Source organism: Diorhabda sublineata, chromosome 1 (assembly GCF_026230105.1).
Source record: "Diorhabda sublineata isolate icDioSubl1.1 chromosome 1, icDioSubl1.1, whole genome shotgun sequence".
NCBI classification, from domain to species: domain Eukaryota; kingdom Metazoa; phylum Arthropoda; class Insecta; order Coleoptera; family Chrysomelidae; genus Diorhabda; species Diorhabda sublineata.
The window spans coordinates 23071232-23098621 of NC_079474.1; the positions used below are offsets into that span (position 1 = coordinate 23071232).

At 31.6% G+C, this 27390-nt stretch overlaps 1 protein-coding gene across 4 annotated transcripts in view; it reads left to right on the forward strand.

The window, feature by feature from the left end:
* The window catches only part of LOC130452380 (glycerol-3-phosphate acyltransferase 4), an 89205-nt gene that overhangs the window by 49520 nt on the left and 12295 nt on the right, over positions 1-27390 (forward strand). For 2 of the 4 annotated variants that reach the window (XM_056791624.1, XM_056791625.1), the window contains exons 4-6: positions 3392-3625; positions 21729-21844; positions 23807-23989. In XM_056791624.1, the coding sequence (XP_056647602.1) occupies positions 3392-3625; positions 21729-21844; positions 23807-23989 (533 nt within the window). The remainder of the gene's footprint in view (positions 1-3391; positions 3626-21728; positions 21845-23806; positions 23990-27390) is intronic. The other 2 variants (XM_056791622.1, XM_056791623.1) reach the window with 1 other exon arrangement.

Here is a 27390-nt window from a genome sequence, read left to right on the forward strand (position 1 = left end):
ACGTCCACTTTTATCATTCGTAAATGATAGAACTGATAGGGTCATATTCATATGATTAGATACTTTTTAAGAGATTGAAGCTGCTCAACTAACGGGTTGTTTTGTTTTTTAATTGAAATTCAACTAATTTATTTATTTTTATTACTCATGCGAGATAAGTAGTATTTTCGCGATTGAAATAGAGCTGTTTATTCTTTTTAAGGCGCACTCAAAGTATACTTAGCACAAGCAAACTGTCTTGACAAAATGGCTAAAATTAAAATAAATAACAAAAAAATGTTGTTTGATTTTATGTATTGATTTTTTTTAAATAAATTTATTTTTTTATCAATTAATATTAATTAATTTGTATTTATGTTTTGAAATATATTTGTTTATTTTTGTTTACTTTTGTTTTTAGGACTCGAGCTCTCGTGATAATCAATAAATTATATTTTATATGGTTATCTATAATTAATTCTTCGAATCGTGATTGACGGGTTACCATACTTTTTACATTTCAATATAAAAATAGCTTAATTGCTATTAAATTTTAGTGTAAAATCCGGATGAGTGCTTAAAACGTTGATAACTTCTCAATAATAATCATTAAACATCTAGAATCTATTATAGAACTGAATAAAGATCTATAAATACAGAAAAACTGGAGATATAAACATACAATGTCAAAAAAAAATTAACATATGAAACTAAACAGCCTCTTTAGGACGTCCACTTTGTGCATCGTTATCAGTGCTTACTTCGACTGGTTTAACTCAGCAAACCACTTTTCCACTGTTTATTTTTCTGACATAAAGTACGAATAATGTTTATTAAACCAAGCATTGGCTTCAATAGTATTTTTCGTCAATAAGAAAAGCTTTATCAATATACGAAGTTGACGAGAAGAACTCTTTCAAACTCTTCCAAAGTAAATAAATCAATATTATTTATATCTAAATGGAGAGGGCGATTGTTTTAATTAATATGAAGCTTGCAATTTTGATAAATATTTCATTTTCAATAATACACTTAGTACCAACTAACGAAATTTAATAGTGTAATTAGATTTTAGTTTTTGGATGATGATACGCCTTGATTTAGATCTCTTTTAATTGGAAATTGGTTTTTGAACGTTTTGAACGTTTCGATATATTTCGGTCTTTATCAAAATACATTTTGATGATTAATGACAATTTATTAGAACAACCATGATAATAAAGATCTTACTACAATTTTGTTTAAAATATGTGTAAATTGATTTTAAATTTTGCGCTGCTCCACAATAAAATAACATAAATGCAAAATAGAACATTATGCTTCATATAACATTCCAATTATTTTAAGCGATATTCAATATTTCACCAAATTTTTATTCAATTATATATTATATAGAATTACATATTGTTATCCATGGTTAAAAAGTATGCAGAAATTCAATAGGTTAATTCAAAGTTATATGCAATTTGATTAAAAAATTAGTTCTAGACACATAAAAATTAAAGGTCTTGTACGTCGCTTCGAGGCTTGAATTTGATGATCATTCTAGTTAATTAATCTGCAATCTACAGGTGATCTATATGATCCAGGATCATAGGATTCAAAAAGCACTATATTTAGTGAAGCGGAACTGTTTGATACAGATATTTACATTTACAAGTGCAGAAGTTTAAAAGCGGTATCCATAGTCTGAGATTATTAATTATCGTTTAGTGTATGACTGCTTGAATAGGGATTACGACATATTTTGTTTCTTCATGCCTTCTTATTTTTAGTTTACTTATTCCTTTTCTCCCCTTTGCCCCCTTTATATATATATTATTTTGATGAAGATAACAAAACAATAGACGAATTTGTGTTATTAAATTTGTGAACTCTTCTCTTCGGCACCTTGAACCTGGGACATTAATAATACGTTTTTCTACGTCCGTTATAATATTCACGTTTTTTTTTCATTCATAAAGAATGTAATTTCTGAATCAGTCAAAAAGCGTGAAAAGTACCGTAGCGACACATTTTTTCACGCTTTTGCATTAAAAAAAGTGCCGTAACGTGTCATTTTTTTAACACAATTATAAAATTGTTTTATCAAAATAATGGGCTGTGAACGCTCGCTGTTGTACTTTTAATATTACTATTACGCAATGAAAATTGATAATTGTTTTTTCGAATTTGTACGTTGAAAAAATTTAGTATGAAACTTGTGTGTAAAGTAACTAAAGTTTAACTGGTAGGAATTGCCGTGGTCCAACCATCCTACTCGTGAAAAAAAGTATTACTTTACTCACTTGTTGGATACACTGTTTATACCACCACTACACTAACACAATTACACTGTTTACATTCAATCTCTGAAGATGATAACTTGGTTATCGAAATGCGCGTCAGACATTGTAATTGTCAATGGTTGGTGTAGGGGTAGTGTAAACAGTTTATTCAGAATGAATATCACCAACGGTTACAGAAGTTCCAACTTAGTTACTCACTTGTGGCATAAATAATTGTATTTTCCGCACTACTGCTTAAAATAAGTTTCTTTATGCACTGGTGCGTAAAGTTTTACGCACTCGTGTTTCTAAATTACGTACTTTACGCACGATAGTAGAAAAAAAATTTTGGGGTTGCTAATTTCACCATACATAATGTAACAGGAATATTCATAAAATACCCGTGGTTAGTTTCTAGCTATACTGAAATTTTGGAAAACAAAAAACTTAACTTCACTCCCTTTTAAGGGTCATATCTCGGAAAGGAAAGGCTGAGAAAATGTTGTTGTAGGAAAGACCAATCTTAATTTCATACGAGCAATCAACTCCTGAATTTTGTCGCATTAATTCAAAAACACCCTGTATTTATGTCTTTCTATTATTACACCGAGATATCTATATATTTCAACTTGTTTTTCTTGTATTTGAATAATATTTTCTTTTGCTCAAAGTTCTATTTCTATGAATAGAATATGCCGTAAGTGAAAAAATATGTATTTATTATTATACAGTCGGGTAGTTGGACGACGTTGTGCATAAATATATTGAAAGCATTATTTATCTTGTTTCAATATTATTAAACAGAATATTTAATATCAATTTTTAAAATAAATTTGAGAACAAAATTTTCATTAAATGACTGAGAAACTCGACGAATTCCTCTATAACTTCGATTACCTTATTTGGTAGTTGTAACGTTTTCCGCTTAGGTGCTCCACACTGTATAATATGAACGTTTGTGAAAAAAGTACTCGCCATTACTGACCCAGGTCGACCTGGCGGATTTTATATAAATTACACTCGACAATTGATTTGACAAAGATTTTTAAATATGTGTTCGATGATTACTTTGATGACTGCTATGTGTTGTTATTTTATGTTTAAATTATTTTTTTTTGGTCACGCTTATTTTGCAATATTCGCAGGTATTTTGGCTTACCTTGTGCACCGCTTTGGTTGGTTACGTGAAGCCTAGTGACTTCAAGACTATGCTCAACAAGTACGTGTCCATTATGTGCTTTGGAATATTATCAAGAGCTATTTCGTCTGTTATCACTTATCATAATGAAGAAAATAAGCCGAAGAATGGGATTTGTGTAGCGAATCATACGTCTCCCATTGATGTGCTTATACTCATGTGTGATAATTGTTATTCTTTGGTATGTTTTTGTGTCAAAGTTTATCATTTTTCACATTTTACCATCAAATTTGTACATATACTTATTGATTTTTGATTATTTTACTTGATTGAATCTAAATCGTAAACTAGTAGCAATAAATCTACTGTAATTGCTAACTAATTAGCTCAATATTGCTATTTCAGTAATAACCAACAGGGCTTTTAACTTGATGACATAAAGATAATAATAGATAAACTCTTAGCAATAGATAAATGAAATTCCAGATACAAAACTATGTTGGTGGTGGCTTTAAGGAATTAAGTTGAAGGACCTTTTTGTATCAATCACTTATCAAATCAATTATTTCTTGTATAGTTATACAATCACTAAGTTATTTTGATATCGATAATTTCAAATTTTCAATTTTTTCTGGAAAACATACATTTTATTTCTTGTGAATTTTTCTAGAAACGGGAAAGGACATGGGAAATAAAACACTCAATGTTTGTATTTTACTGCATAAACCCACTAGTTTACTACGTATAGCTTTCTCGGGACCTTTAGGGCCTCATTTACTTGATTGGCTCAGTAAAATATACTATGAAAACTATTGAAATCGTCATTTGTTCAAATTTTGAGGTTTCTTATTAAAATATCGTTCAATAAGTCCCCGGTTTAGGAAACAAAACAGCTTCTTAGCGAAATTCATAAAGATAGTTTACTCTCAGAGTGATATAATGATTCTTTTTTTTTTTTAATTATTATAAAGCAATTTTTGTGCCTGAAAATAGTCGTTTCATTGATATTTAATTCATTAGAGAATTTTTTTCAGATCTAAATGCAAGTAATAGTCACTGGATACCAAATCTGGACTATGTAGTGGTTTTGAAAGTTTAATTCTGTGATTTTGATTATCATTTTTAACGATTAGTACATTTCTTGGTAACAGAGAATGTTTTTTTCTGCATGTGATTCAGGAGAAGTTAAGAGAAACCGTGTTGTAGATTCACCACAACACACAAGGCCACTGTCTGTGCAGACTGGGCACGATGAAGGAATCATTGACTATTTGGAAAAAGCAAATTAATGAACATTGACTATTAGTACTCTATTGGATCGATTAAAAAAATAAATCAAAAAGTAACGGCCTTATAGACAAAAATCTTTATTTCGTGTAGATTTCTAGGGAATTGCAGAAACTTTGTATTGCAGTAAACGAGGGTTACTATTCAAGTTTTTAGATAGATAAATATAAACAAATAATTATAATGTTTTAAATACTCTCCATTAAGAGCATACATTTTTGCATGCGTTTGAACCAATTGTCGAAGCATTTTTTCAATTCCGATTGAGGTACATCCAAAACGTGTCATTTGAACACATCAACCGCTTCTTTAGGTGACGTTGACGTCGCAAAAGTTTTTATATGCAGGAATAAGGAAAAATCATTGGGTGCCAAATAAGGACTGTATGGCGGATAACCATCAATTCGAGGTTTTCACTGTTCAAAAACGTTTTTGTTTGAACTGATATGTCGTAGCACGCATTCGTTTTCTGTGATTGGTTTTCCTAATTTTTTCGACCAAACAACTTTTCAGAATTGATCGTTCTAACTTTCTCTAATGGAACGGTGACGACATGAACGCAATTAAATATATTCAGCATATCTTTGTACCAATCGACTCAAGTTTTTTATCGAGCGATTGTCAAATGACGTGAAGAACTTTTTTTGACAACCAAATGAATGTAGGCGAGTGGAACTAATGCCCAAGTATACCTTAATCTCACGATATGTCATATGACAATCGTGCAATATTAGTTTACTCACAGCATCGATGTTTTCTGGCGTAACAGCCGATTTTTGATGACTTTCACGAAATTCATCCTTTAGTAAAGTGCCACCACGATTGAATGCGGAAAACCACCGAAACACGAAGTTGAAGGAGGTGCTTTATCACCAGAAGTCGAAACGATTTGATTAGCACACTACTGTTGATTAAATCCACGTCAAAAGTCGTAGAAAATCATCAAAAGAAAATGTTCGCAGCTTAATTCCATTTCATATCATGATGATGGTTTCAAGTAAACAAGTCAATAAGCTCTGACAACAAGTTCTGAGTACGTTTACCATAAAAAATGTCAAATGACTAATAGTTTGTGATTTCCTTTTTAATTGGTCCGATATGTACATTATGTTCCATTTTGGTTGAGACTGCACTGTATCTCAGCTATTATTAAAGATATAGACATGCCGTTTTAGCGACCCTCTATCACTTTTTTGTAAAACTTTTAAAGCCACAAACAGAAATATTCAAACCACTTTTGTTCCTGAAATACAAAGCGAAAACAAAAATGTTCACTTTTGGAGATGTTATTATTTCTCAGGTCCTGAATAAGATAGAAAAAATATGAAAACTGCTTATAATAGATATTTTTACATAAGTCAGTGACGTATTCAAACAATTTTTGAGAGCACTGTTTTTAAGATTGGGCCCAAACTTGGTACTTTTTAAATGGAACACACTGTAAATTTTTTCTGAATACATTGATATATCACAATCTAACCTTCAATAAATTTCAGCTTCAAAAATCAGAAAAATATTTATGTATTTATTTAATAGTATGCCATGAATTCTTTCACATATGCATTTAATTATTACTTTCTTAAAACGCCATGTGATTTAAACCTATTTATTTAATTATATTTTAAACACAAACTCAAAATATCACTCTTTAACATGAACTTGAGAATCTTCAAAACAAAAATTTATCGGTACATATTCAACATTAAAAATTACAATTATAAGAATCAAATTAGAAAGTGAATTACAAAAACCAAAAAAAAAACATATAAATCTAATACAATTATTCAAACTGTCGTCCATTTTGTGTTATACTTAAACCACATAAAGTTTCAATTCGCCTTAAGGCATTTAAAATCATAAGGGTTGCCTTTGTAAGTTTCTGAATGCTACTTCGGTTAAGGCTCGGAGTTATCGATATTATTATGTTGATGTGTATAAATCTTATAAAGTACATATGACCATATAAAGAAGTCTATAATACTTAAATCCGATGACCTCGAGGGCCATCTGATTGGCCCGTGAGTGTCAATCCAGCGTCTACCAAAATAAGTAATTAAATATTCTCTAACTACCCTTGAATTATGAGCAGGTGCTGGAAATATATCTGATGTCGCCGTTCCAAAGGTATGTCCTCCCGCAACGCTGGCATAATTATTTTGTAATATATTTAGGTATCGTTGGGCAGTTAAGCTATCCTCAAAAATTGTATATACAATTTGAGTGCCCAATACAAAACATGAAACACTAACACCAAATCGGCCTTGTCGCTGTCGTTCAAAAGTAATAAGTTGGTTTTCTTGATACCAATTTAGTTGGAGTTTCAGGAATCATTGGTGATATTCATACTGAATACACTGTTTACACCACCACTACACCAATAATCACAGTTGGTGTTGTTGTAGTGGTAGTCTATTCAGCTTCATACTAATTCCTTGTATTTTGTCTGCTGCTTGTATGGGATTCACTAGACCATATTACCTTTTTCGCCAAATCCGAATCTTCATTACTTTTGATTAAAAATCAATTTGAAAATTCCAATCGTTTACATGGATCATCAGGATGCAATGCTAGAACAATATTTACCTTATACGATTTAAATTTATGCTTTTTTAAAATTTTTTGCACTTATGATTTTGAAATTCCCACCTCGTCCTCTATTTTTCGGGAAGTTTTGGGTCTTACTTCTTATTTCTTTAAAAATGGAGGATTTTGAATAGCAGCCATAAATTAAAAGATTCATGGTCTACTATTGAATAAACAAACATAAATATAGAAATGAAATTTATTGAACATTAGGTTGTTATACATCAATGTATTTAGAAAAATGATTTAAAATTAAAATATACAGGGTGCTCTATTTAAAAAATAGCAAGTGTTTGCCAATGTTAAAAATAATGCTCTAAAAACCTTTTAAATACGTCACTGTCTTTTATGTAAAAATATCTATTATAAGTAGAGTTTTAATTTTTTTTCAGGACCTGAGAAATAATAACATCACCAAAAGTGAACATTTTTGTTTTCGCCTTATATTTCAGGAACAAAAGTAGTTGGTATAATTCTGTTTGTGGCTTTGAAAGTTTCACGAGTAAGTGTCCCAAAATGAGACAGAGTGTACAGTAATAGTCACTGATAATTATTTCTCTCTTTTCCAAATAGTCAGATGTGTAGTAAAGAATCCAGGTCACATATTGAACCAAAAAAATATTTTATATAAACACTCCATTACTCAAATAAATTATTAATTCGTTGTTTATTTTGAGGAAACGTGGTTTTCATGTCTTTTATATGATATCTTCGTGATGTCTACTACCTCTCAATTTATCTTTAGTACTTTTCCATTACGAATTATATTTTATGTTTTATGGTGTAACCGCCTAGTTTGAACGACCTGATCGTGGAGCTGGTACATTCACGTTTAGTATTTTTGTAGGTTGAAAAATGAAACTTACTCAAAACAAGGAATTAATGTTTTCCATTGTTAAACAAATGTTCAATTTGTTCATTCTAAAAAACTCTAACACACTGTCATGGACTTACAATACTAACTGTTAACTCTGTTAACTAAGAGCAACATGGGGCGGCCTGTAATAATTTGATGTTAGAACAGTTAAAGAGTTTCTTTAACGAATAAACGGTTCTCCTGAATACTCATTTTAACGTTATGGTGCCACTTGGTTTATCAAAAAATATATCCTCTATAAACGCTATGGAAACCCATTGCGTTTTTGAAAAAATTTTTTTAATGAATATTTTTTTTTAACTAGAAAAATGTAAAATAATGTGAAAATCGCGGTCACCAGCAGAGCTGCGAGGAAGGCTTAGATTTGCTTGGGTGGCCAGTCATTAAACGACTCAGTGGTTCCGACGAGCGCTTAGGATCATATTAGCTTCCAGTACACTTAAGCTGATGCAAGGAATTTATGAGGGAAGCTCAAATCATGATTATAACAATATTATTAATATCGATAAATATTTAATAAGTATTAGTCTTTTAATAAGGGGACCATATTTTTTTATTTCAAATTCGGGACGGGTACTTGTAGCGGAGGGAGTAGTATTCAATAACTTGAATATATTTTTACACTTTTTACACTTCCATAGGAGCTACTTTTTAAAGCTATTTTTTGGAGTTTACTCCTTAAGAATCTATTTGCATATATAAGGAGCCCGGTATGAGAAAAATGTGAGAAGTAAAATCTATCGATGAATGACCTCGTTACGTTTTTGGTGCGCACCCTATGATGCGCAACTTTCTAATTTGTCAGTGTCAACATACTTATATTACTGTCATTGTGAAGTTTTATTATCATTGTGTCCCGCTAAAGTGAACTGAAAGTATTTTCAAATAACTATGGCAGCAAGAGGTGTAGATGATATTGCCGGAACATCTAACAAACACGTGGTTGCAAAGTACGTTATAATTCATGTATTATATATATGAGCATGTGCAATTTGTATTTATTAAATAAATTTTAATAATTATCGATGTAGTTCATATAAATATATATTTGAAAACAACACATAAAATTAGATAATCAACCCAATATGAATTATCGAGCGCATCCACATAAAATAGAAAATTTCTAACCTAACCAAAAATTAATTTTTTTGTCGATGTCTATAAATTCTTCCACGTTATTATGATTTATTTTATAAATAATTTTTAAATATTAACAACTGTAGTCAATAATTCGATAATATTATCAGAAAAATCGACAATATTTTTTCATTATAATAATGTTTTTATATGATTTATTTTTTAGCTTATGTATGTAAAGGATTTAGTGACATAATTATCTTTTTATAACCATTTTTGATTATTATTAAGATAATATTATATTTTAAGTAAAAAATTAATTATAATAATTTAAAAAAAAATGTTTATAAAAACCTTTTTTTATCAATTTTCTTAAAGTCGGTTAAAATTTTTATAATTATGCATTTATAAATTTTCTAATTTTCTAATATTTTTTGACTAGGAAAAAATCTAAACCTCCAAAAACTCCAGCCGAGAGACAGCGAGCTTACAGATTAAAAAAAAATTAATGAAGGAAGCCCAAAATATTTTGGCAATCAACCAATCTTTTTTAAGTTAAATAAACTCTTTTTGCGTCTGGTTAGACTATCGAACTTGAGGAGTAAACTCCAGTCGTGCGTCGGAGCTGACACACACATTTTTTTTATTTCAAATTCGGGACGTGTACTTGTAGCTGAGGGAGTAGTTAAATAACTTGAATATATTTTTTGAATTTTTTTAACGAAAATTATTCATAAATACTATTTAAGGATATAATGAAAATCAGTATTTTTTAAAGAATTAAATTTTTTTAAAAAGAATTATGAGTACAAATTTTTTTTTATATTTTTCTGAAGCATGGATCTTTTTCTATGCTATATGCTACACATCGTGACTCTTAGCGTTAGGATGCGCAAATTCGAGAATTCATTGTATGCTTCAAACGGTTCAAAGCGTGTCGTGTATTTTAATATGCACAATTTCTTCGATTCAAATTTTGTAAAAATAATTCTTATTGAAATATATTTAAAATAAATATTGAAAAAAAAGCTTTTCAAAAATTCGGAATAATCCGGGGCAAATATTGCTTCTAGAAACATCCGGGACGCAAGGTGGAAATCCGGAGCTGTCCCAACCAATCCGGTCACCTTGTTTTTAATGATTCGTTATTTTTTTTGTATTTAACATCAATTATATCATGTTTCCAGCACTACCACCTATTTAGTATTAATTACAGAATATAAAATTAATAATTATATAAAAAATACTAATTATTTGTATACTATACCATAACTGCTTTTAGAATGAAGCAGCCTCACAAAATAAGAAAAAAAATTAAAAGAGTGATTTCTGACAATCATTCTACAAATTTTTATAAATTATTATCATTTTCCGTGAATATAATAACATCTGAATCTATGATAAAATTACCTCTACGTTTATTAACTTTATTAACGGGAGAACAACAAAATTTAATACTTGAAGAAACACAACAAAAAATAAGTCATTGTACAAAATACAAATACCTAGGCATGATCATCACTAATGATGGAAGATTAGATGAAGCAATAGCACAAAGAAATAACCAAGGAAGACAAGCAATAAGACAACTAAATAGTATATTGTGGGACAAACAATTATCCAAGGAAAACAAACATCGAATATACAATAGCATAATAAAAAGTATAACAACATATAGTAGCGAAGTCTGGCCTCTAAAAGAAAAAACAGTCAAAATGCTTGAAGCCACAGAAATGGATTATTGGAGACGCGCGGCAGGAATATCAAGACTGGAAAAAATAAGAAACGACAGAATCAGGGAGATCAAGAAGGTGCAACACACGATTACGGAAGACATTAGGGTGAATCAGTTATGATGGTACGGACATGTCCAAAGAATGCCTTAAGACCGCATACCCAAACAAATTTTAAATTGGGCACCACAAGGAAGAAGAAAGAGAGGAAGACCAAGATTAAGTTGGAGAGAAGGTATCGAGAAGGATATTCGAGAGAGAGGATTGGAAGAAGATCTTTGGGAAGATCGAGAAAAATGGAAGCTGGGAATCGGAAGACGGCGAAGAATTAATTAATTAATATATATATATATATATATATATATATATATATATATATATATATATATATATATATTAATTATTAACTATTACTGTGATTATTTAGCCCAAACTTTCATTATCATATATATGATCTTCAAGGATATTTTGTTCAGGATTAATTATTTCACCCTTCCCACATGTAGATTGAGGTATACATTTGGAGGAACCAATACAATTCATTTTTTTTTCTACAGGAACAAAATTATAAAAATTTAGTAAAATTAGGGTAGGTGTAGTGCTGTTCAGCCATATCTTAGTTTGATAATGAACACGTCGGCAATGTTGCTTCAGGCTTTCCAAAGATGGGGGCAATTTGGTTTAGACGAGGCAATATTCCTCTGGGCGTATTTATAATTTTTTATATTATAGTTTGTTGTATATAACCAAATTACAAATTCAACAACATTATGAATAACCTCGTCATATATAAATACTCTAGCTAGGAGATGATAATGGGACAGAAAAACCTTTGATATATGCTAGTAGAACTATAACTTCCATATCTTTACAATCCACAATATCCGTCTGTTTTAACAAATAAAATATTATTCTTGTATCAGCTTCTTCGTGCGATGCTTCCAACAATGTATCTTGTAAATGATAATAGGATACTTGCATGGTTTGAGAAAAAAATAGTTTTGGATATACAACTTTTATTATAATTTTTTTTAATTTTTCGATAAATATTCATAGAGAAAAAAAATTATTGAACATTAAAAAATTTTGTAGGTAGTTTAAATATTTCAGTAAGGCCGTCATATTGCGTAACGTCACAGGTATAAAATGAATACTAAACATTTAATACAAAGTAAAAACGACAGTTATTATCTCGGTTATTCTAAAATAAGCGTTATTATTAAATTTTGATTAATCTGAAAATGGAAAGATGGTATATAAATCGTGTTTTGTGCCGGGATATAAAAATACCACGACTAAAACACCTGATAAAGTTTTTTTTATAATGCCAAGAAATTTGAACATAGAACAACAAAAATGGTTTGAAAGTGTTGGTCGTTTGGACTATCCTGCGAGATATAATTATTTTTGTTGTTAGGATCATTTCAATGGAAGTAAGATTCAAATTCAACTTAATTTAATATTTTTAGAGTAATTGAGTCTATTGGGCTTTTTAACGTGATTATGTAATAATGTAAGAACTTAACATATAAAAGGTTTATTCACTTTATAAAAAAATGTTTTATTTATACTTAACATTTAAATAAAAACTGTTTTATAACATTACACGCTACGTTGCCGGCATCGATAACCTCGTGATCAGCAAGCAGACAACAATGCAATGTTTTTATTAAACATATGACATCACAATTGAAAACCAATGAAAGACATTATTTTTTCACTTTTAATTAAATATTTTATTTTATGACATTATTTGATATCAAGAACTTACAAAGTAAAAAGAAAAATAAATACTTTTTAAAAAATGCAAGTACCCTATTAAGAATCTTAATTTTTGAATTATTGAATGATCGACTGTTTTCTTAGAAAATTTGTGAGTTGTTTTTTATTGAATATTGAATAAACAAATGCCAGTACTTAGGTAATAATGTATCTGGATTCTCAATGGCCTTGCTCTAGTGTTTCCTTGAAGCTTTTTTTCCGTCTGGTACAACTCTTTATTGAATTAGCGTTATACACATTTGTAAATACAATGAATTTTGAGATGTTTGCTTAGCCTCCAAAAGTTTCAGTTTTAACTGGTTTGCCCAGACCAGGAACCAATGCCATTCCATTAAAAATGTGACATGTATTACAATCACCTTATGATAATTTCGTCGGGGTAGATATAATTCCGACTAGCGCAAGAAACATCGGACAACTCATGTTTGCATATTAGACATAATTGAAAATTTAAAACATTTCTTTCATTTTTAGGCTCAAGTTTGCTATCGGAACTAGTAGTGCTTTTAATATCCATTATTAAATAAATCTGTAAATATCTAACATTAGGATATAAATTATAACTAATATTATAGATATTTCTCACCCCCAAATTATACACACGTTCTATTAAGTACTTAAAACGAGAACGAGAAAGGGTTTAAATTTGGACCTTACTCAGTCAAACCGAAATAATATTCACTTGAAAATCCAAGCACTTAAGTCAGATTAAAACAACAATTTGGCATTCCAGGCCACAGTAAAACGATCATAAGCTCCCGTCAGAATCACCAAGGGTGCATTCGATTCCGTTGTGATCGCGGCAGGAGCGTCCCTCATGATGTCATTAGTAACGTTCACGAAGACCCTTGTCAAGAAGTGGATCGAAGTGGGCGTTGAAAGAATTAGCGGAATTCAAAACTCAAGCAACATAGATTGCAACCATGGAAAGCTATCTCATCATTTGATGCGGTATGGCATATTATAACTACTTTTGAAGCATTCTTGTGACTATTTTACTATCGCCGCAGAAGAAATTTTGATTTTACTTTGATTTAAATCAGTTAAGCACTTCACTAAAAAATTCACTTACAAATTACAACATAACTTCTTAAAGCTTTTGCTTTATATTTTCCGTTTTGCTATTCGTTAATATTCATCTCAAAGCTTAAAACGCCTCTTAAACCATTCCACTTGGGTTTACGATTATTACGCTCTAGGCTAAGTGGAATTTGAAAGATCGTGGTCATAAACATGATTGTCGTGAGTGCTTAGTGAAATGCCTGCGTAAGCACATCGTGTATCAGAGCGTTAGGAGGAAGAGGAAACGAAGAATCGTAATAGTTGGATATTATGCTTAGTCATGTTTTTGTCAGCTTAAGTTTATAAGTTTAAGGTTAAGTTAATATTTAGTTTGTGATTTTTATTTGCTTTTGTTGTAAGGCAAGTTAATCAATTAATTTTTTTTCATAAATGAAATAGTGAATGATTTTTTATAAAAATGGTTCTAAAAAAAGAAAATGTACATTCAATGGTGAGATACAAAAAGATTATTATTGTATAAAAAAATGACTAAAGTTAATTATGAAAAAAATTGCACACGATTTTATACAATGCTTCAAAGCGAAAGGACCCACTGAAAAAGATCCATAGTACAGAAAAATATATATTTTTGTACTCAGTAATTCTGATTAAAAAAATTTGATTTGTTATGAATAATTTTCGTTAAAAAAATTCGAAAAATATATTCAAGTTATTGAATACTACTCCCTCCGCTACAAGTACCCGTCCCGAATTTGAAATAAAAAAATATGGTCACCTTATTAAAAGACTAATACTTATTAAATATTTATCGATATTAATAATATTGTTATAATCATGATTTGAGCTTCCCTCATAAATTCCTTGCCTCAGCTTAAGTGTACCGGAAGCTAATATGATCCTAAGCGCTCGTCGGAACCACTGAGTCGTTTAATGACTGGCCACCCACGCAAATCTAAGCCTTTCTCGCAGCTCTGCTGGTGACCGCGGTTTCCACTAAAAATGAATTTTCAAAAACGCAATGGGCTCCTTAATTTTCAATGCATAGCGTTTATAGAGGATATATTTTTTTGATAAACCAAGTGGTTTTCAAGTTACATCAAGGTGTACGATAATGTTAAAATGAGTTTTTAGGAGTAGCGTTTATTCGTTGAAAAACTCCATGTAAAAGCGTCGCGCCGTTTGACTTTAAAACTAAAAATAAAATATTTCCAATGATTTTTGGTCGATCTGTTTATTTTGCATTCTTAAGGTATAAAGAATGAAAGAAATGAGTACTTAACATTTTAGCAATAAAGTAGAAACAAGATGGCAGGATACTACTGGATTTAAACTCTACTAAAAGACGAAAAAAGGAAAAAATACTTGTGTATAAATGAGATTGATATTTTTATATCACACAAAATTAATAAGTTTATTATTATGTATAAAAAATGTGTCTTCATCCAAGTCTTTTGCATCACCTTCTTCTAATAGCTTATCCTGCAAAAATTTCCTCTCTCATAGGTAATCAATGAGTCAATGAAGGAAGGAACAACATGGCTCTCATGATAAGATGAAATTTTCACGCCTCACATCTGCAACCAGACTTTTATAAACTTTCGATTTTTGGGTACAGTAAATGTCTTTATTTATATATTATCTGCTAAATGAAGATGAAAACTTACCGAAAAAAATTTAAGTGGTTCCTTTTTTTGGTATTTATTTGAACAACCAAATATTGCATTATAATGATTATTTGTATACTTGAGTTCCTTAAAACATTGAATTTCTGCGTGTAAAAAATTAATGCAACTTGCAAATGTGGAAATTTGCCTAAAAATTTTTGGCAGTTTCTTCATCTGATGATTTTAATATATATGTGATTATTGGAGGAAATGATCTCAAATATCACATCTGTCGTTTGTAAAATGCTACTTCAAGGGAAAATTTAAAAATGTGATTTGTGCTGACCACTATCTGGTAGACCGAGGACTTATTGTTCGATTGTATATAATGACTATATATTCTAAGTTAGTTACTCATACCATACTTTTGGTATTTTACTGAGAAATAGAAAGTTAATATATTTTTTTAGCTTCATTAAACCATCTTCTCAACTTAGGTCCCAAAACATGATTATTGTTTATAAAGTTTGCAACCCTAAATGTTTTTTATAGGATATTACAGCTAGGCCAAGCGCCAGAGTAAAAAATGTAAGTTCATAGTGAAAAGTTTTAGAGAACAGATTTTTTTTTGGAATATGTTCAGGGGTGTCTCCTGAATGTAATCCAAGTGGGCGTCATGAGGGGCGCCCACGTCAGCCGCCATCTTGAAAAACACGTTTTACGAATATTGCGCGTACCGCGCATTGTGCTACGAAAATTGTGGAAGAATTTTTACCATCTTTTTTATTTGGAACTTTTTTTATAACGTAAAGGTTTTTATTTATAGCGCTCCAAACTTTTTGCAACATGGGTTTTGGTAAATATATAGTTAACGGTTCATGATAAATTAAAAATGCCGGTATCTGAATTTGTAGAGTATGAAATTTCCTATAAATTTTATTAGAAACTTTTTCCCGTAACATTTATATTTTAGGAGCTGTAACGCTGTAAATATCGAGTGCACGCAAAATGCCCACGATATTATAAGTTGTAGTACACTAGAACCCCGCTAATCAAAACTAATTGGGACAGGGGCCGGTGCGAATTTCCAAAAATTCCGATTAACCGAACAATCGTTTTCATTGGGAAAAGTTTCTGATTAAAAGTTGTTTTTGTACACATTTATAATTATAATTCTTCGCATTCCAAAAACATGCGTAGGAATGAATTCGACGAACGGAAAAACGGAAAGAATTGACAAAACGTGGCATGTAACTAAGTATTTCTGACGATAGACGATGCGTTGAGTCATCGACGGTGTGTCGCGCGCATTTTTCCTCCTTTCCATTTTTTTATAGCTGGTTTATCTGCGACTGTTTTAGTTACAGTATTCGAATGTTATCTAACCGTGTTTACTTACACCAGTTTTTATTGTAGTGTTCGAGGGTTGACTACATATTCTTTCTCTATGAAAACCGTACCAAGCTAGAACAGTTCTACACAGCATCATCGTCTAGCCAAACATCCAAAACTTCTAAGTTCTACAAAGTCGATGGAGCTCTCTATTTATGGTTTGTCCAAGATAAAGAAAAAGACACACCCGTAAGTGGATATCTTGTACAAGAAAAAACTGTGCAACTGAACAATTTAATGAATGGAGATCAATTGTTTACTGCAAGCAATAGGTGGTTGAACTGTTGGAAAGTTCTTCATGGCGTCCGCCAGTTGACAATAACTGGAGAGCAATTATCTTCAAATAAAGCTGCGGCATAAGCTTATCTGGTTGAGTTTACTGCTATTATTATTGAAGGAGGATATTCTCCTCAGTATGTTTACAATGCTGACGAAACCAGCTTAAATTTCAAGGCGTTGACAAAAAAAGTTGAGCTTTATAGCAGGAAACCTGGCCCCGGGCTTAAAATAAGCAAGGAACGAGTAACATTGATGGCATGTAGTAATACCGCCGGAAACCATAAATTACCATTAATGATGGTAGGTAAATAAAGTACCTACCGGTCTACTACACGAATCAAACACGAGCGTGGATGGACATGGACTATTTAAACTCTGGTTCCACAACGAGGTAGTCAAGGCTGTTGACCGTTTCAATAAAGAAGAGGACTTGCCATATAAGGCAATTTTGTTCATTGAGATAGCACCTACTCAAGTGGCGAAATCAATACTGTATTCCTCTCACCCAATGCTTCAGCTCTGATATAGCCAATGGCCTCCAGGCAATGAACATAGCCAATCTTAAGACATTTCTCCGTACACTTATGGAAGGAGGTTCTACACTTAACTTTAATGGAAAAAATCAAGAAAGTGACAGTGAAAGATGGAATACAGTTACTTATAACTGTGGACTTCCCTTTACTTTATTGACTCACCAGATGACAGTTATAACCATGGTCCTTTGCTTCAAATGGTGAGAGGAATTCCCGGTTGTGGGAAACCAAACGACTCAGTCATCGATGAGTGGAGGGCACAAGATCCCTACACCTACGGGAAGCTTGCCGACGAGAGCATAGCTGCTGCAGTAAACCGCCGAGAAGCGTGAAAATGAAAATAATTGATTACCGATAGACAGTTCGGATTATCCGAAAAATCGGATTAACGGGGTACGGATTAGCGGGATTCTAGTGTATATATTTTGGGTCGTTTGGAATTTTCTTCAATTAACATTTATATGAAATTTCGCTGTTCGCGAGATTTTCCATAAAACGTGTTTTTCAAGATGGCGGCCTCCATGAAGCCCACTTGAATTTACAATCAGGGAACACCCCTGAACATATTCCAAAAAAAAATCCATTTTTTAGAATGTTGCAAAAAAATACCCGGAGCTTGACTTAAAACAATTGAATTGTTTGTTCAAATTCTTGAAATCTAAAATCTTAAATAAGTATATACTTTTTGATGGCATAAATGAATTAGTGGAATTAATTCTACAACAGAAAATAGGCATGAAGCTTTTTTTCTACTTCTTAAACGTATTCTTAACATTTATCCCTCTCAATAATTTATTGCAAATACATGTGAATGACATCGATCTAATTCTAAGTTCTTTTCATAAATTTATTCACGATAGACAACTATTTGAGTTGACATGTATATCGAAAACTACCAGTAATATTTTTCTGATAATTTGTCTGAAGGACTTTACAGATGCTATTTGATTTTTTTTTATCTAGAAGCAGTGCTCTATTGTTTATTGTATTTTCAGAATTGACAGTGCATTTTAATATAAATCAATTCGAAACGTGTATAAAGAATTCCAGTTTTGAGTTATTTCAATTTTTTTTTGAAAATTTCGATGAGTGCAGCTGTTCATAAACAAATTAATTTTCGGGAAACAAAGAGAGCCAAGTCAAAAATTACCAAGTCTTGCCTGTATAACGCCTGTATGAAGCTTTCTAAATTATTGGAAATTAAAATATATATATAGGGGATTCAAAAATTAGCGTCGAATTAAAATATATTGAGAATTATATATAAATTCAAATGGCATCACATGTCTGTGTTGTTGTGGTGCATTTTTATGACAAAAATTTAAATGGTAATCTTACAGATGATAGGCTGTTGTTTAAAAAATCTATTTTCTGTTTATTTTTGTTCAAATTTATCTCAAAATTGTAGAAAATTGTTTTGAATCGATTAGATTTCAACTGGAATCAGTTGCAGCATAAACATTAAGAAGTCCCAGACCATAAGATTGCACCTGTGCAAAAGATTTTTTGAGGATTGTTGGATGGCGAACAATGGTTCCCATCCATGGCCTTTCTATTCGTCGATATCACTACAATAGACTTTTTCTTTAAGAGTCGTATACAAAATATCTATCCAGCGTTGTTAACAATAGAAAAAGATTGCTTTTCAAGAAAGGGTCGGTTTCATTTCGTTTGAGGTGCATATCGCAAATGTAGATTCTTTGTTTTAAATAAATTTCTTTCAATCCGTGAGGTACCTAAATATCAAGCTTCTTAACTAGCCCAAGTGTTTTTGAATTGTTGCGTGCGATACATGTAGCCTCTTCGCAACCTCTCGAACAGTTATATGACGATCCTCTTCAATTAAAACTTTGATTTGGTCATCATCAACTCCAGTAGGCCGACCAGAACGTTGCTCATCTTTGAGGTAAAAATCTCTAGAACGGAATGTTTTATACCAATTCTGACGAGTGCGCTTTGTTGAGCAATCAGCACCATAAACTTCACATATAAGTACAATATGCCGAAAATGTTCGTTTCTGCACTCCATTTAAAATTAACCCACAACTAAACTGACGTTCTACTTGCTTCTAAAGTTACATCAATGTGACAGTATCACGTGACAAAGTTCTTAGTTACCAACCCTATAATTAAATATTATTTGTTGGCACTTGAGCGTTCGTTTTTTTATTAATATATCAAAAAGACCTACTAATGATTCAGATATCAAATATTTTTGTTTTTTCAAGTATCTACAAGAACCTTTTAATTTGAATACATAGTTATAAGCATAAACTTCCCTCATTTCAGAATACACTGATATTTAACAAAAATGGGGTTGCTATTTGAAAAATTACACAAATTTTGATATGTCGAAATTTTTCTTGTAGAAAAATATTTTAACTGAAAAGAGCCCTACACAAATGTTCAGATAAATATTTACAACAGTTTTCAATATACATAGGACCCAAATTATCCTGATATACCATGTACATGTTGACAAAAATGAATGAAGAATAATTACATGCTATTAATTCCGTCGCTATTATATTAAAATATATATAAAAATATATTAGAGGACTTCATATAATGATTTTGCTACTTTCTCAATACATATGAAATGTAATCTCTCTAGTTTGCTCATGAAATACACCAATAAAACCAAATGGTTCCGATTACAAATCAAAGGGCATATTTTGCTAAGAATTATTACACAGTATTATAATGTACCTGTTGAAGTACTTCGAAAATACGATTAAATAACACTGGTCAACAAAATTTAAAATTTTTTGTCACATCAAAATGTTTCTTTGTGACATATATTTTTATAAAAAACTCCCTTAATGTACAATAAATACCCCTATATTTTTTGTGAATGTTTGGATTCTGGTAGGTTCCTTTTAAGTCTTCAACAGTATTCTGCTAGCATTCCTGGACTTTTCTATTAAGGAAATGTGTTGATGCCTTGTTCATCAATCACAGCATCCAAATTCTTGGGGAATAAATCCAGATGAGAGTGCAGGATATGTATTTTTAACAGGAGCGTAGCTACCGCCATATCAGCTGTATCAATGATACGTGGCTCCCGGGCTACAGAAGCCTCTAAGGTATTACAACCGGAGAAACTCCTATCTTCTTCAAACGAAGAGATAAAAAATGCTTCCGAAAAACTGTCGACTAAATACAGTAAAGACATCTCTTAGTTAATCTTTATGAACAATTAATTGCTATGAAAACATGCTGAAAATCTGAAATTCAAAAAATTCATTCCATTAAGGAACTCATGGAATTTTTGCTGATAAAATTTACCGCAACAGATGAAAGTTTTTTAAAATTAAAACTGATAAAAAATTATCCAAGGACTTCGATGAGGTAGGAACGGATATCAGACTTGTCACTATTGTCTATAGAGGCAGAAATGTTAGAAAAACTGAAATCGTCTTCAGCTATAGATGATTTAATAAATCGATATGCCGAAAAAAGGCAAGAAAAGTGTACATTCAATTTGAATTGTTGGTCTAACTCAATTTCTAGGAGGAAGCGATAACTTATAATCAATAAATATTTATTTTAATTTAAACCAAGCATTTTTGTTTATTTTGTGATCAAATTTCACCCTTCATTTGGGCCCCCAACTAATTTTGATACAGGGCCCCTCCAAAGCACGCTACGCCACTGATTTTTAAAGACATATTACATCGCAAAGCTTTTTATGAAGTTATAAGCTCATTCATTGAGTCGTAATTTTCCGCTTTATAGTTTCCTAGGAAATTTAGGAAAACATTTCCAGGCGACTTTTTCCAGATAATTCATCTTTCCTTCAAAGTTTGTATCCTTGATTTGGGGACGACTAAATATTCCCTTAATTTTTCTTGAGATCTAAGAATCCACTGCCATCTTTAGGTATAGCTTTTACAACATTTTTGACCTTGAATAACATTTTTTCCATACATGGGAATGATAGGGAACTTTCAAATTTTATTTTAAATTATATTTTAAACAATTGTACTGATTTTCAGCTTGGTAGGAATTTATGTAGCTTCACTCTTATTTTTTGGTCTAATTTGACGGGACTAATAAATGTATTCCTTTCTCCATTCAAGATGCACAAAGAAAAAAGTTTATAAAGTGGAAGAAAAGCTCTATATTAAATATAAGTTCGAAAAAATTAATATTATTTACTAACGTTCAATAGATAGGTCAACGCCACGGTGGCTTCTTGGGAATATTCCAAAGAGCATTAGCAAGAGCCTCCCCGCATATCTGGTTTGAAAGATCTGAAACTAGGGATAGAAGTGCTGTTGCCAATAGGTATGTCATAATTTTTGCATTCGTTACAATATTTCAGAACAATATATTCTATAACAAATTCATTTATAGAGTTTATAATAGAAGGTCTAATTCTGCGTATATTCAGATAGTATAATTGCTTTTATATTTCTCAACACCCAGTTAAGTGGTAATGAGAGGATTCAATCCAACTCGCTGCAGTATCCTTACATTGAATAAATTATTCCCCAATAATATCCATCCTGTCGCTAATCTGTCTTATATCATCGTTAAAAGACAACGTTGTGGCTTGAGTACAGTTCTCAAAGCAATGAAACGTGGTGCTTGAATAACTAATGCCATAATCAAGTTCATAATACTACCAATAATGGTCCGAAATCCGCCCAAGTGACATTAACTCTAAAAAAAGACCAGTGCCCCCCTGTTTACATGAACAATGTACAAATACCACAAGCTACTAACACGAAGTACTTAGGCATGCAACTAGACACAAGGCTTACATGGAAAGACCATATCATTAAAAAGCGCAAGCAAATCGAACTGAAAGTAATAGAGTTATACTGACTAATTGGTAGAAAATCCAAATTAACACTCCATAATACTTCTCATGATAGCTGATGCAACATGGCATGGGTCGAACCTAACCTTACATAAAAACTTAAGTGTGGGTTTTGTCAAAGATGTCATGAAAGAAGGAAGCACGAAACATCTTGAACTGGCTAACTATGGAAACACGTTACTCCATCCATTTATAAAATAACAAGGTGGTAGAAGACTAAAAACAAATTGGCCAGGAGACCTACAAAACGGATAAAGAGGACTTGTCACTGGTGAAGACCTCATCACACCATAGTAGAGCATATTTAAATGATATCCAAACGTGGCTGAGCAAACAAAATTCATCCAAGTGACTTTCACTCTAAGAAAAGACCAGTGCCCCCCTATTTCCATGAACAATGTACAAATACCACAAGCTGTTTCAAACGACTGTCGCTAGAATCGTTTACGGTGATTGTATATCTTGAATAGGAGTTAATGGTCAACGATATTTCGTTGTAAAAAGAAGGTTACTTCAATCTTTCCAATAGCTTATATTTTTATTACGAAACTTCTGCTGCTAATCCGTCTCAATTATTCTCATATTATGATGGCGATTCTTCACGTCAAAGCTCTACACTAACGAAGCTCAAATCTTTCTCTCGGCCACATCTTTCGTCTAAAACTCCCAAAAACTTTTGCCAACAATCGGGTAATTCTGGATATGTGACAATGGATGAAATATTGATCTATCACTTCACTCCGGAATCATCATCTGAGTGGACTGCTACCGGGGAACGACGTCCAAAGCTTCCAAAGGCACAACAATTAGCTGGGAAAGTTATGGGTTTAGTATTTTGGGATGCGCATGAAATATTGTTCATCGACTACTTCCAAAAGGGAGAGACAATCAATAGCGAATACTAAATAGAGTTGTTGGATCGTTTGAATATAAAAATCAAGGAAAAACTTACACTTTGAATCGCTTCCTCATCTAACGTATAGTCCAGATCTGGCCCCCAGTGACTACTGGCTATTTGCTGATCACAAAAAAGTTCTCATCGGTAAGAAGCTCAAATGAAGAAGCAATTGCTGAAACTAAAGCTTATTTCGAGGTATAGACCAATTCTCCTTCAAGCAAGGCATTGAGAAGTTAGAGAAGCTTCGGAATTATTGTATTGCTCTTGAAGGAGATTACGTTGATGAATGAAATCGATTTTTGACAAAAAAATGTGTTTCTCTTAGTTAGTCACACGACTTATTGAATGATCTGTTTACTCTAATGTAAATAATTAAGTTTTCTATATACTTAACAGAAAACATTGTCTAAAAAAATTGAAATTAAATAATTTTTTTTATAGGCGATTGTGAAGCATTATTCCTCAATCAGAATATTTGCAAATTGACTTGGTGCTTGTAAATTGTTGCTTTAATTTAATTTTTCAGGTTAAGAGAACACGTGAGCAATCCCAAAAATCCACCTATTCTCATATTCCCAGAAGGAACTTGTATTAATAATACATCAGTCATGCAATTTAAAAAGGGAAGTTTTGAAGTCGGCAGTGTTATTTATCCAGTAGCCATAAAATACGACCCCAGGTTTGGAGATGCCTTTTGGAATAGCAGCAGGTGATTAAACTTTTTTGTACAATAATAAAAATAATTTCAATTCTTCCAGGGTTTATAGATATATACAGTGCGTCCATAATATAATATATATATATATATATATATATATATATATATATATATATATATATATATATATAAATAATATATACATAATACTTTTTGGTTCTTTTATACTAAATTATGACTCTTACATCGTTTTGTTTTAGTTTTATTCTTACGTCACCAATCTGATTTCCTTCTCATAAAATTTTTGATCCGCTGCTATTTATCATAATGTTGATTAACTCAAATTTGCCTTCTATATTTTTGCGTTTAAATAAAACTATTCATTAATATGCTTTACAGCCAAAGGAAATGATTCAGTTGAAGATGAGATAACTTAAAAGCTTCAATGCACTACTAACTGATCAATAAAATGTGCACTTCAGTCTCCTTTTTTCCATTTTTTTGCTATTTTTCCATTCCATTTCCTTCCTTCTTTTTGTTTGTTTCCGTTTCCCATATCGCTTCAACTTTTCTGTTCTCCTTCATTCTCACCATATGTTCGAACCATTTCAACTGTTGTTCGATTTTTTGCTATGCACTCACTACGTTTAATTTGCGTCTGATTATGTCGTTCCTTATTTTATCGAGTCTCTCCACCCCCGCTATTTTTCTCAGTATTTTCATTTCACATGTTGTTATGTTTTGCTTTAATTTGTTGGTTAACACCCAGGATTCGCATCCATAGATCAGCATAGGCACTAGTACTAATTCGTAAATTCTCGTTTTCGTATGTTTTATTATTTTTTGCTAAATAATACTCCTACACCACTACAGGGTGGATATTGTCCTATATACCCTATTGGCTACCTCTTCGTCAATTCTTCCATCTGGTCTTATAATTGTACCTCGACACTCTACTTTTCGAATTCTTGTATTTGCACAGTTATTTCTTCTGGTTTGTTATGTCTGTCTTTTGTATCTTTATGTACAAATATTGCTTCATCTCAATACTCAATACTTCTGTATTCTATTTTGTAGCTCTTCTTTTGTGGTAACGAAGATTAGTAGGTCGTCCACATACATTAGTTCATTTAGTTAGATTGGTCCCAATCTGTTTTATCCTCTGTGTGTTTTTTTTCTTTCTTTGTTTATTTCTTCAGATATTTTTACTCCTCTTTATGTAATAGATCTGCTTGTCGTCTTCCCGCTAACTAGTACTACATTCTCTGTTTTCTCATATACAGTGCTTTTCAGATAAAAGTATCCACCTTTAATAACTTTTGTAATACTGGTATTTAGAAAAAATCCAAAAACACGTCAATTTATGTTGGAAGGGGCAAGCATTATGGCATATTTAAACTTACTGGAAAAGCCACCCCCTCACCCCTAGCAGCATCCCCTTTATTTTTTTAAATTACTTGTCATATTTTTTATGTAAAATTTGGATACTCCTCTTTGAGCTGATTTCAAAAATGTATAATACTTGTAGGTTAAAGTGGTTAGTTTATGAGATAAACAATTTTTCTTTTAAGAGCACAAATTTTACTTATTATTTACTTTCACCTTATTTGCCTGTACTAAAATGGGTTGTACAACAGTTCAAACTCTTTAATCTTTTTAACTGTGCTATTTATTCTACTTAAAAAATCCAAACAACAAAAAACCAAATTAAAGTTTGACATTGTCAACTAGAATTTGTAGTCACTATTGATAGTGTAATTTGATACATTATTTATTTTGTTTCTCTGAAATGATTTACTCTTTGCAAGAAAGAATTGAAATTGTAGGTTTATACTACCAAAATAATAATTGTGCAAGAGCTGCTGCTAGAATATTTAACGAATTACATGACGGAAGACATGCAACTCATAAGTATGTAATTCAACTGATGGAGAAATTTACCACAACAGGGTCTGTTTGCAATAAAGTGCATAAGCGAGAGGGACTCGTAAATAACGAAGCAATCCAAGTGGCAATTTTAGGGCAAGTCAGCTTAGAGGCTCAACAACCCCAATCGTTGTCAACAATAAGTAGAGCGATCGGTGTTTCATCTTCTACAGTTTTCCGAGTTCTACATAAATTCAAGTACCACCCATACAAAGTTAAGTTGGTGCACGAGTTGAATGAAGATGATTTTGATCGTCGTCTAGAGTTTTGCGAATCAATGACGCAAATTATCAATAACAATCCGCAATTGTTAAACAATATTTGCTTTTCTGATGAATGCTCATAGTAATTAAATGGCTTAGTAAGTAGGCATAATTGTAGATATTGGGCTGAAAGTGATCCACATATTATGCGTGAATTCCATACACAACATCCCCAAAAATTAAACGTTTGGTGTGGTATCCTAGGTGACCACATTGTCGGACCTTTCTTCATCAACGGAAATTTAAATGGTGAATCATATCTTGAGTTACTCAGGGAAGGGGTTGACCCACGTATTACAACAATAATAGAAAATGATGATAACTTTCCGAAGATTTACTGGTATTTCAACAAGACGGAGCTCCCCCACACTATGCTATGCCTGTCCGACAATTTTTAAACGAAACATTCCCCGCTCTTTGGATAGGTAGAAGGGGGCAGATGATGGAGTGGCCACCTAGGTCACCGGATTTAACACCCCTAGACTTCTTTTTATGGGGGTATTTAAAAACAAAAGTTTATGCTACCCAACCAGAATCTCTGGATGATTTACGAGAGAGGATAGAAAATGAATGTCGACAATTAAATCCAGCCGTATTAAGCAATGTCAGAGAGGCATTTCAAAATAGATTATACCATTGTATGGAAGTGAATGGTACTCATTTTGAACACTTATTGTAACTTCATAATAAATAGCACAGTTAAAAAGATTAAAGAGTTTAAACTGTTGTACAACCCATTTTAGTACAGGCAAATAAGATGAGAGTAAATAATAAGTAAAATTTGTGCTCTTAAAAGAAAAATTGTTTATCTCATAAACTAACCACTTTAACCTACAAGTATTATACATTTTTGAAATCAGCTCAAAGAGGAGTATCCAAATTTTACATAAAAAATATGACAAGTAATTTAAAAAAATAAAGGGAATGCTGCTAGGGGTGAGGGGGTGGCTTTTCCAGTAAGTTTAAATATGCCATAATGCTTGCCCCTTCCAACATAAATTGACGTGTTTTTGGATTTTTTCTAAATACCAGTATTACAAAAGTTATTAAAGGTGGATACTTTAACTGAAAAGCACTGTATATTCTTAATTATGTTTATCAGTTGTTTACTAACTTTTCTATTCCTCATTATTTCCCATATATTTTCTCTGTTTATACTATCGAAGGCTTTCTCTAAATCGATTGCTGCAACATAAATCCCCATATTTGCCTCAAAGTGAATAAACTATCTTGTGTTGATATATTGGTTCTAAATGCTGCCTA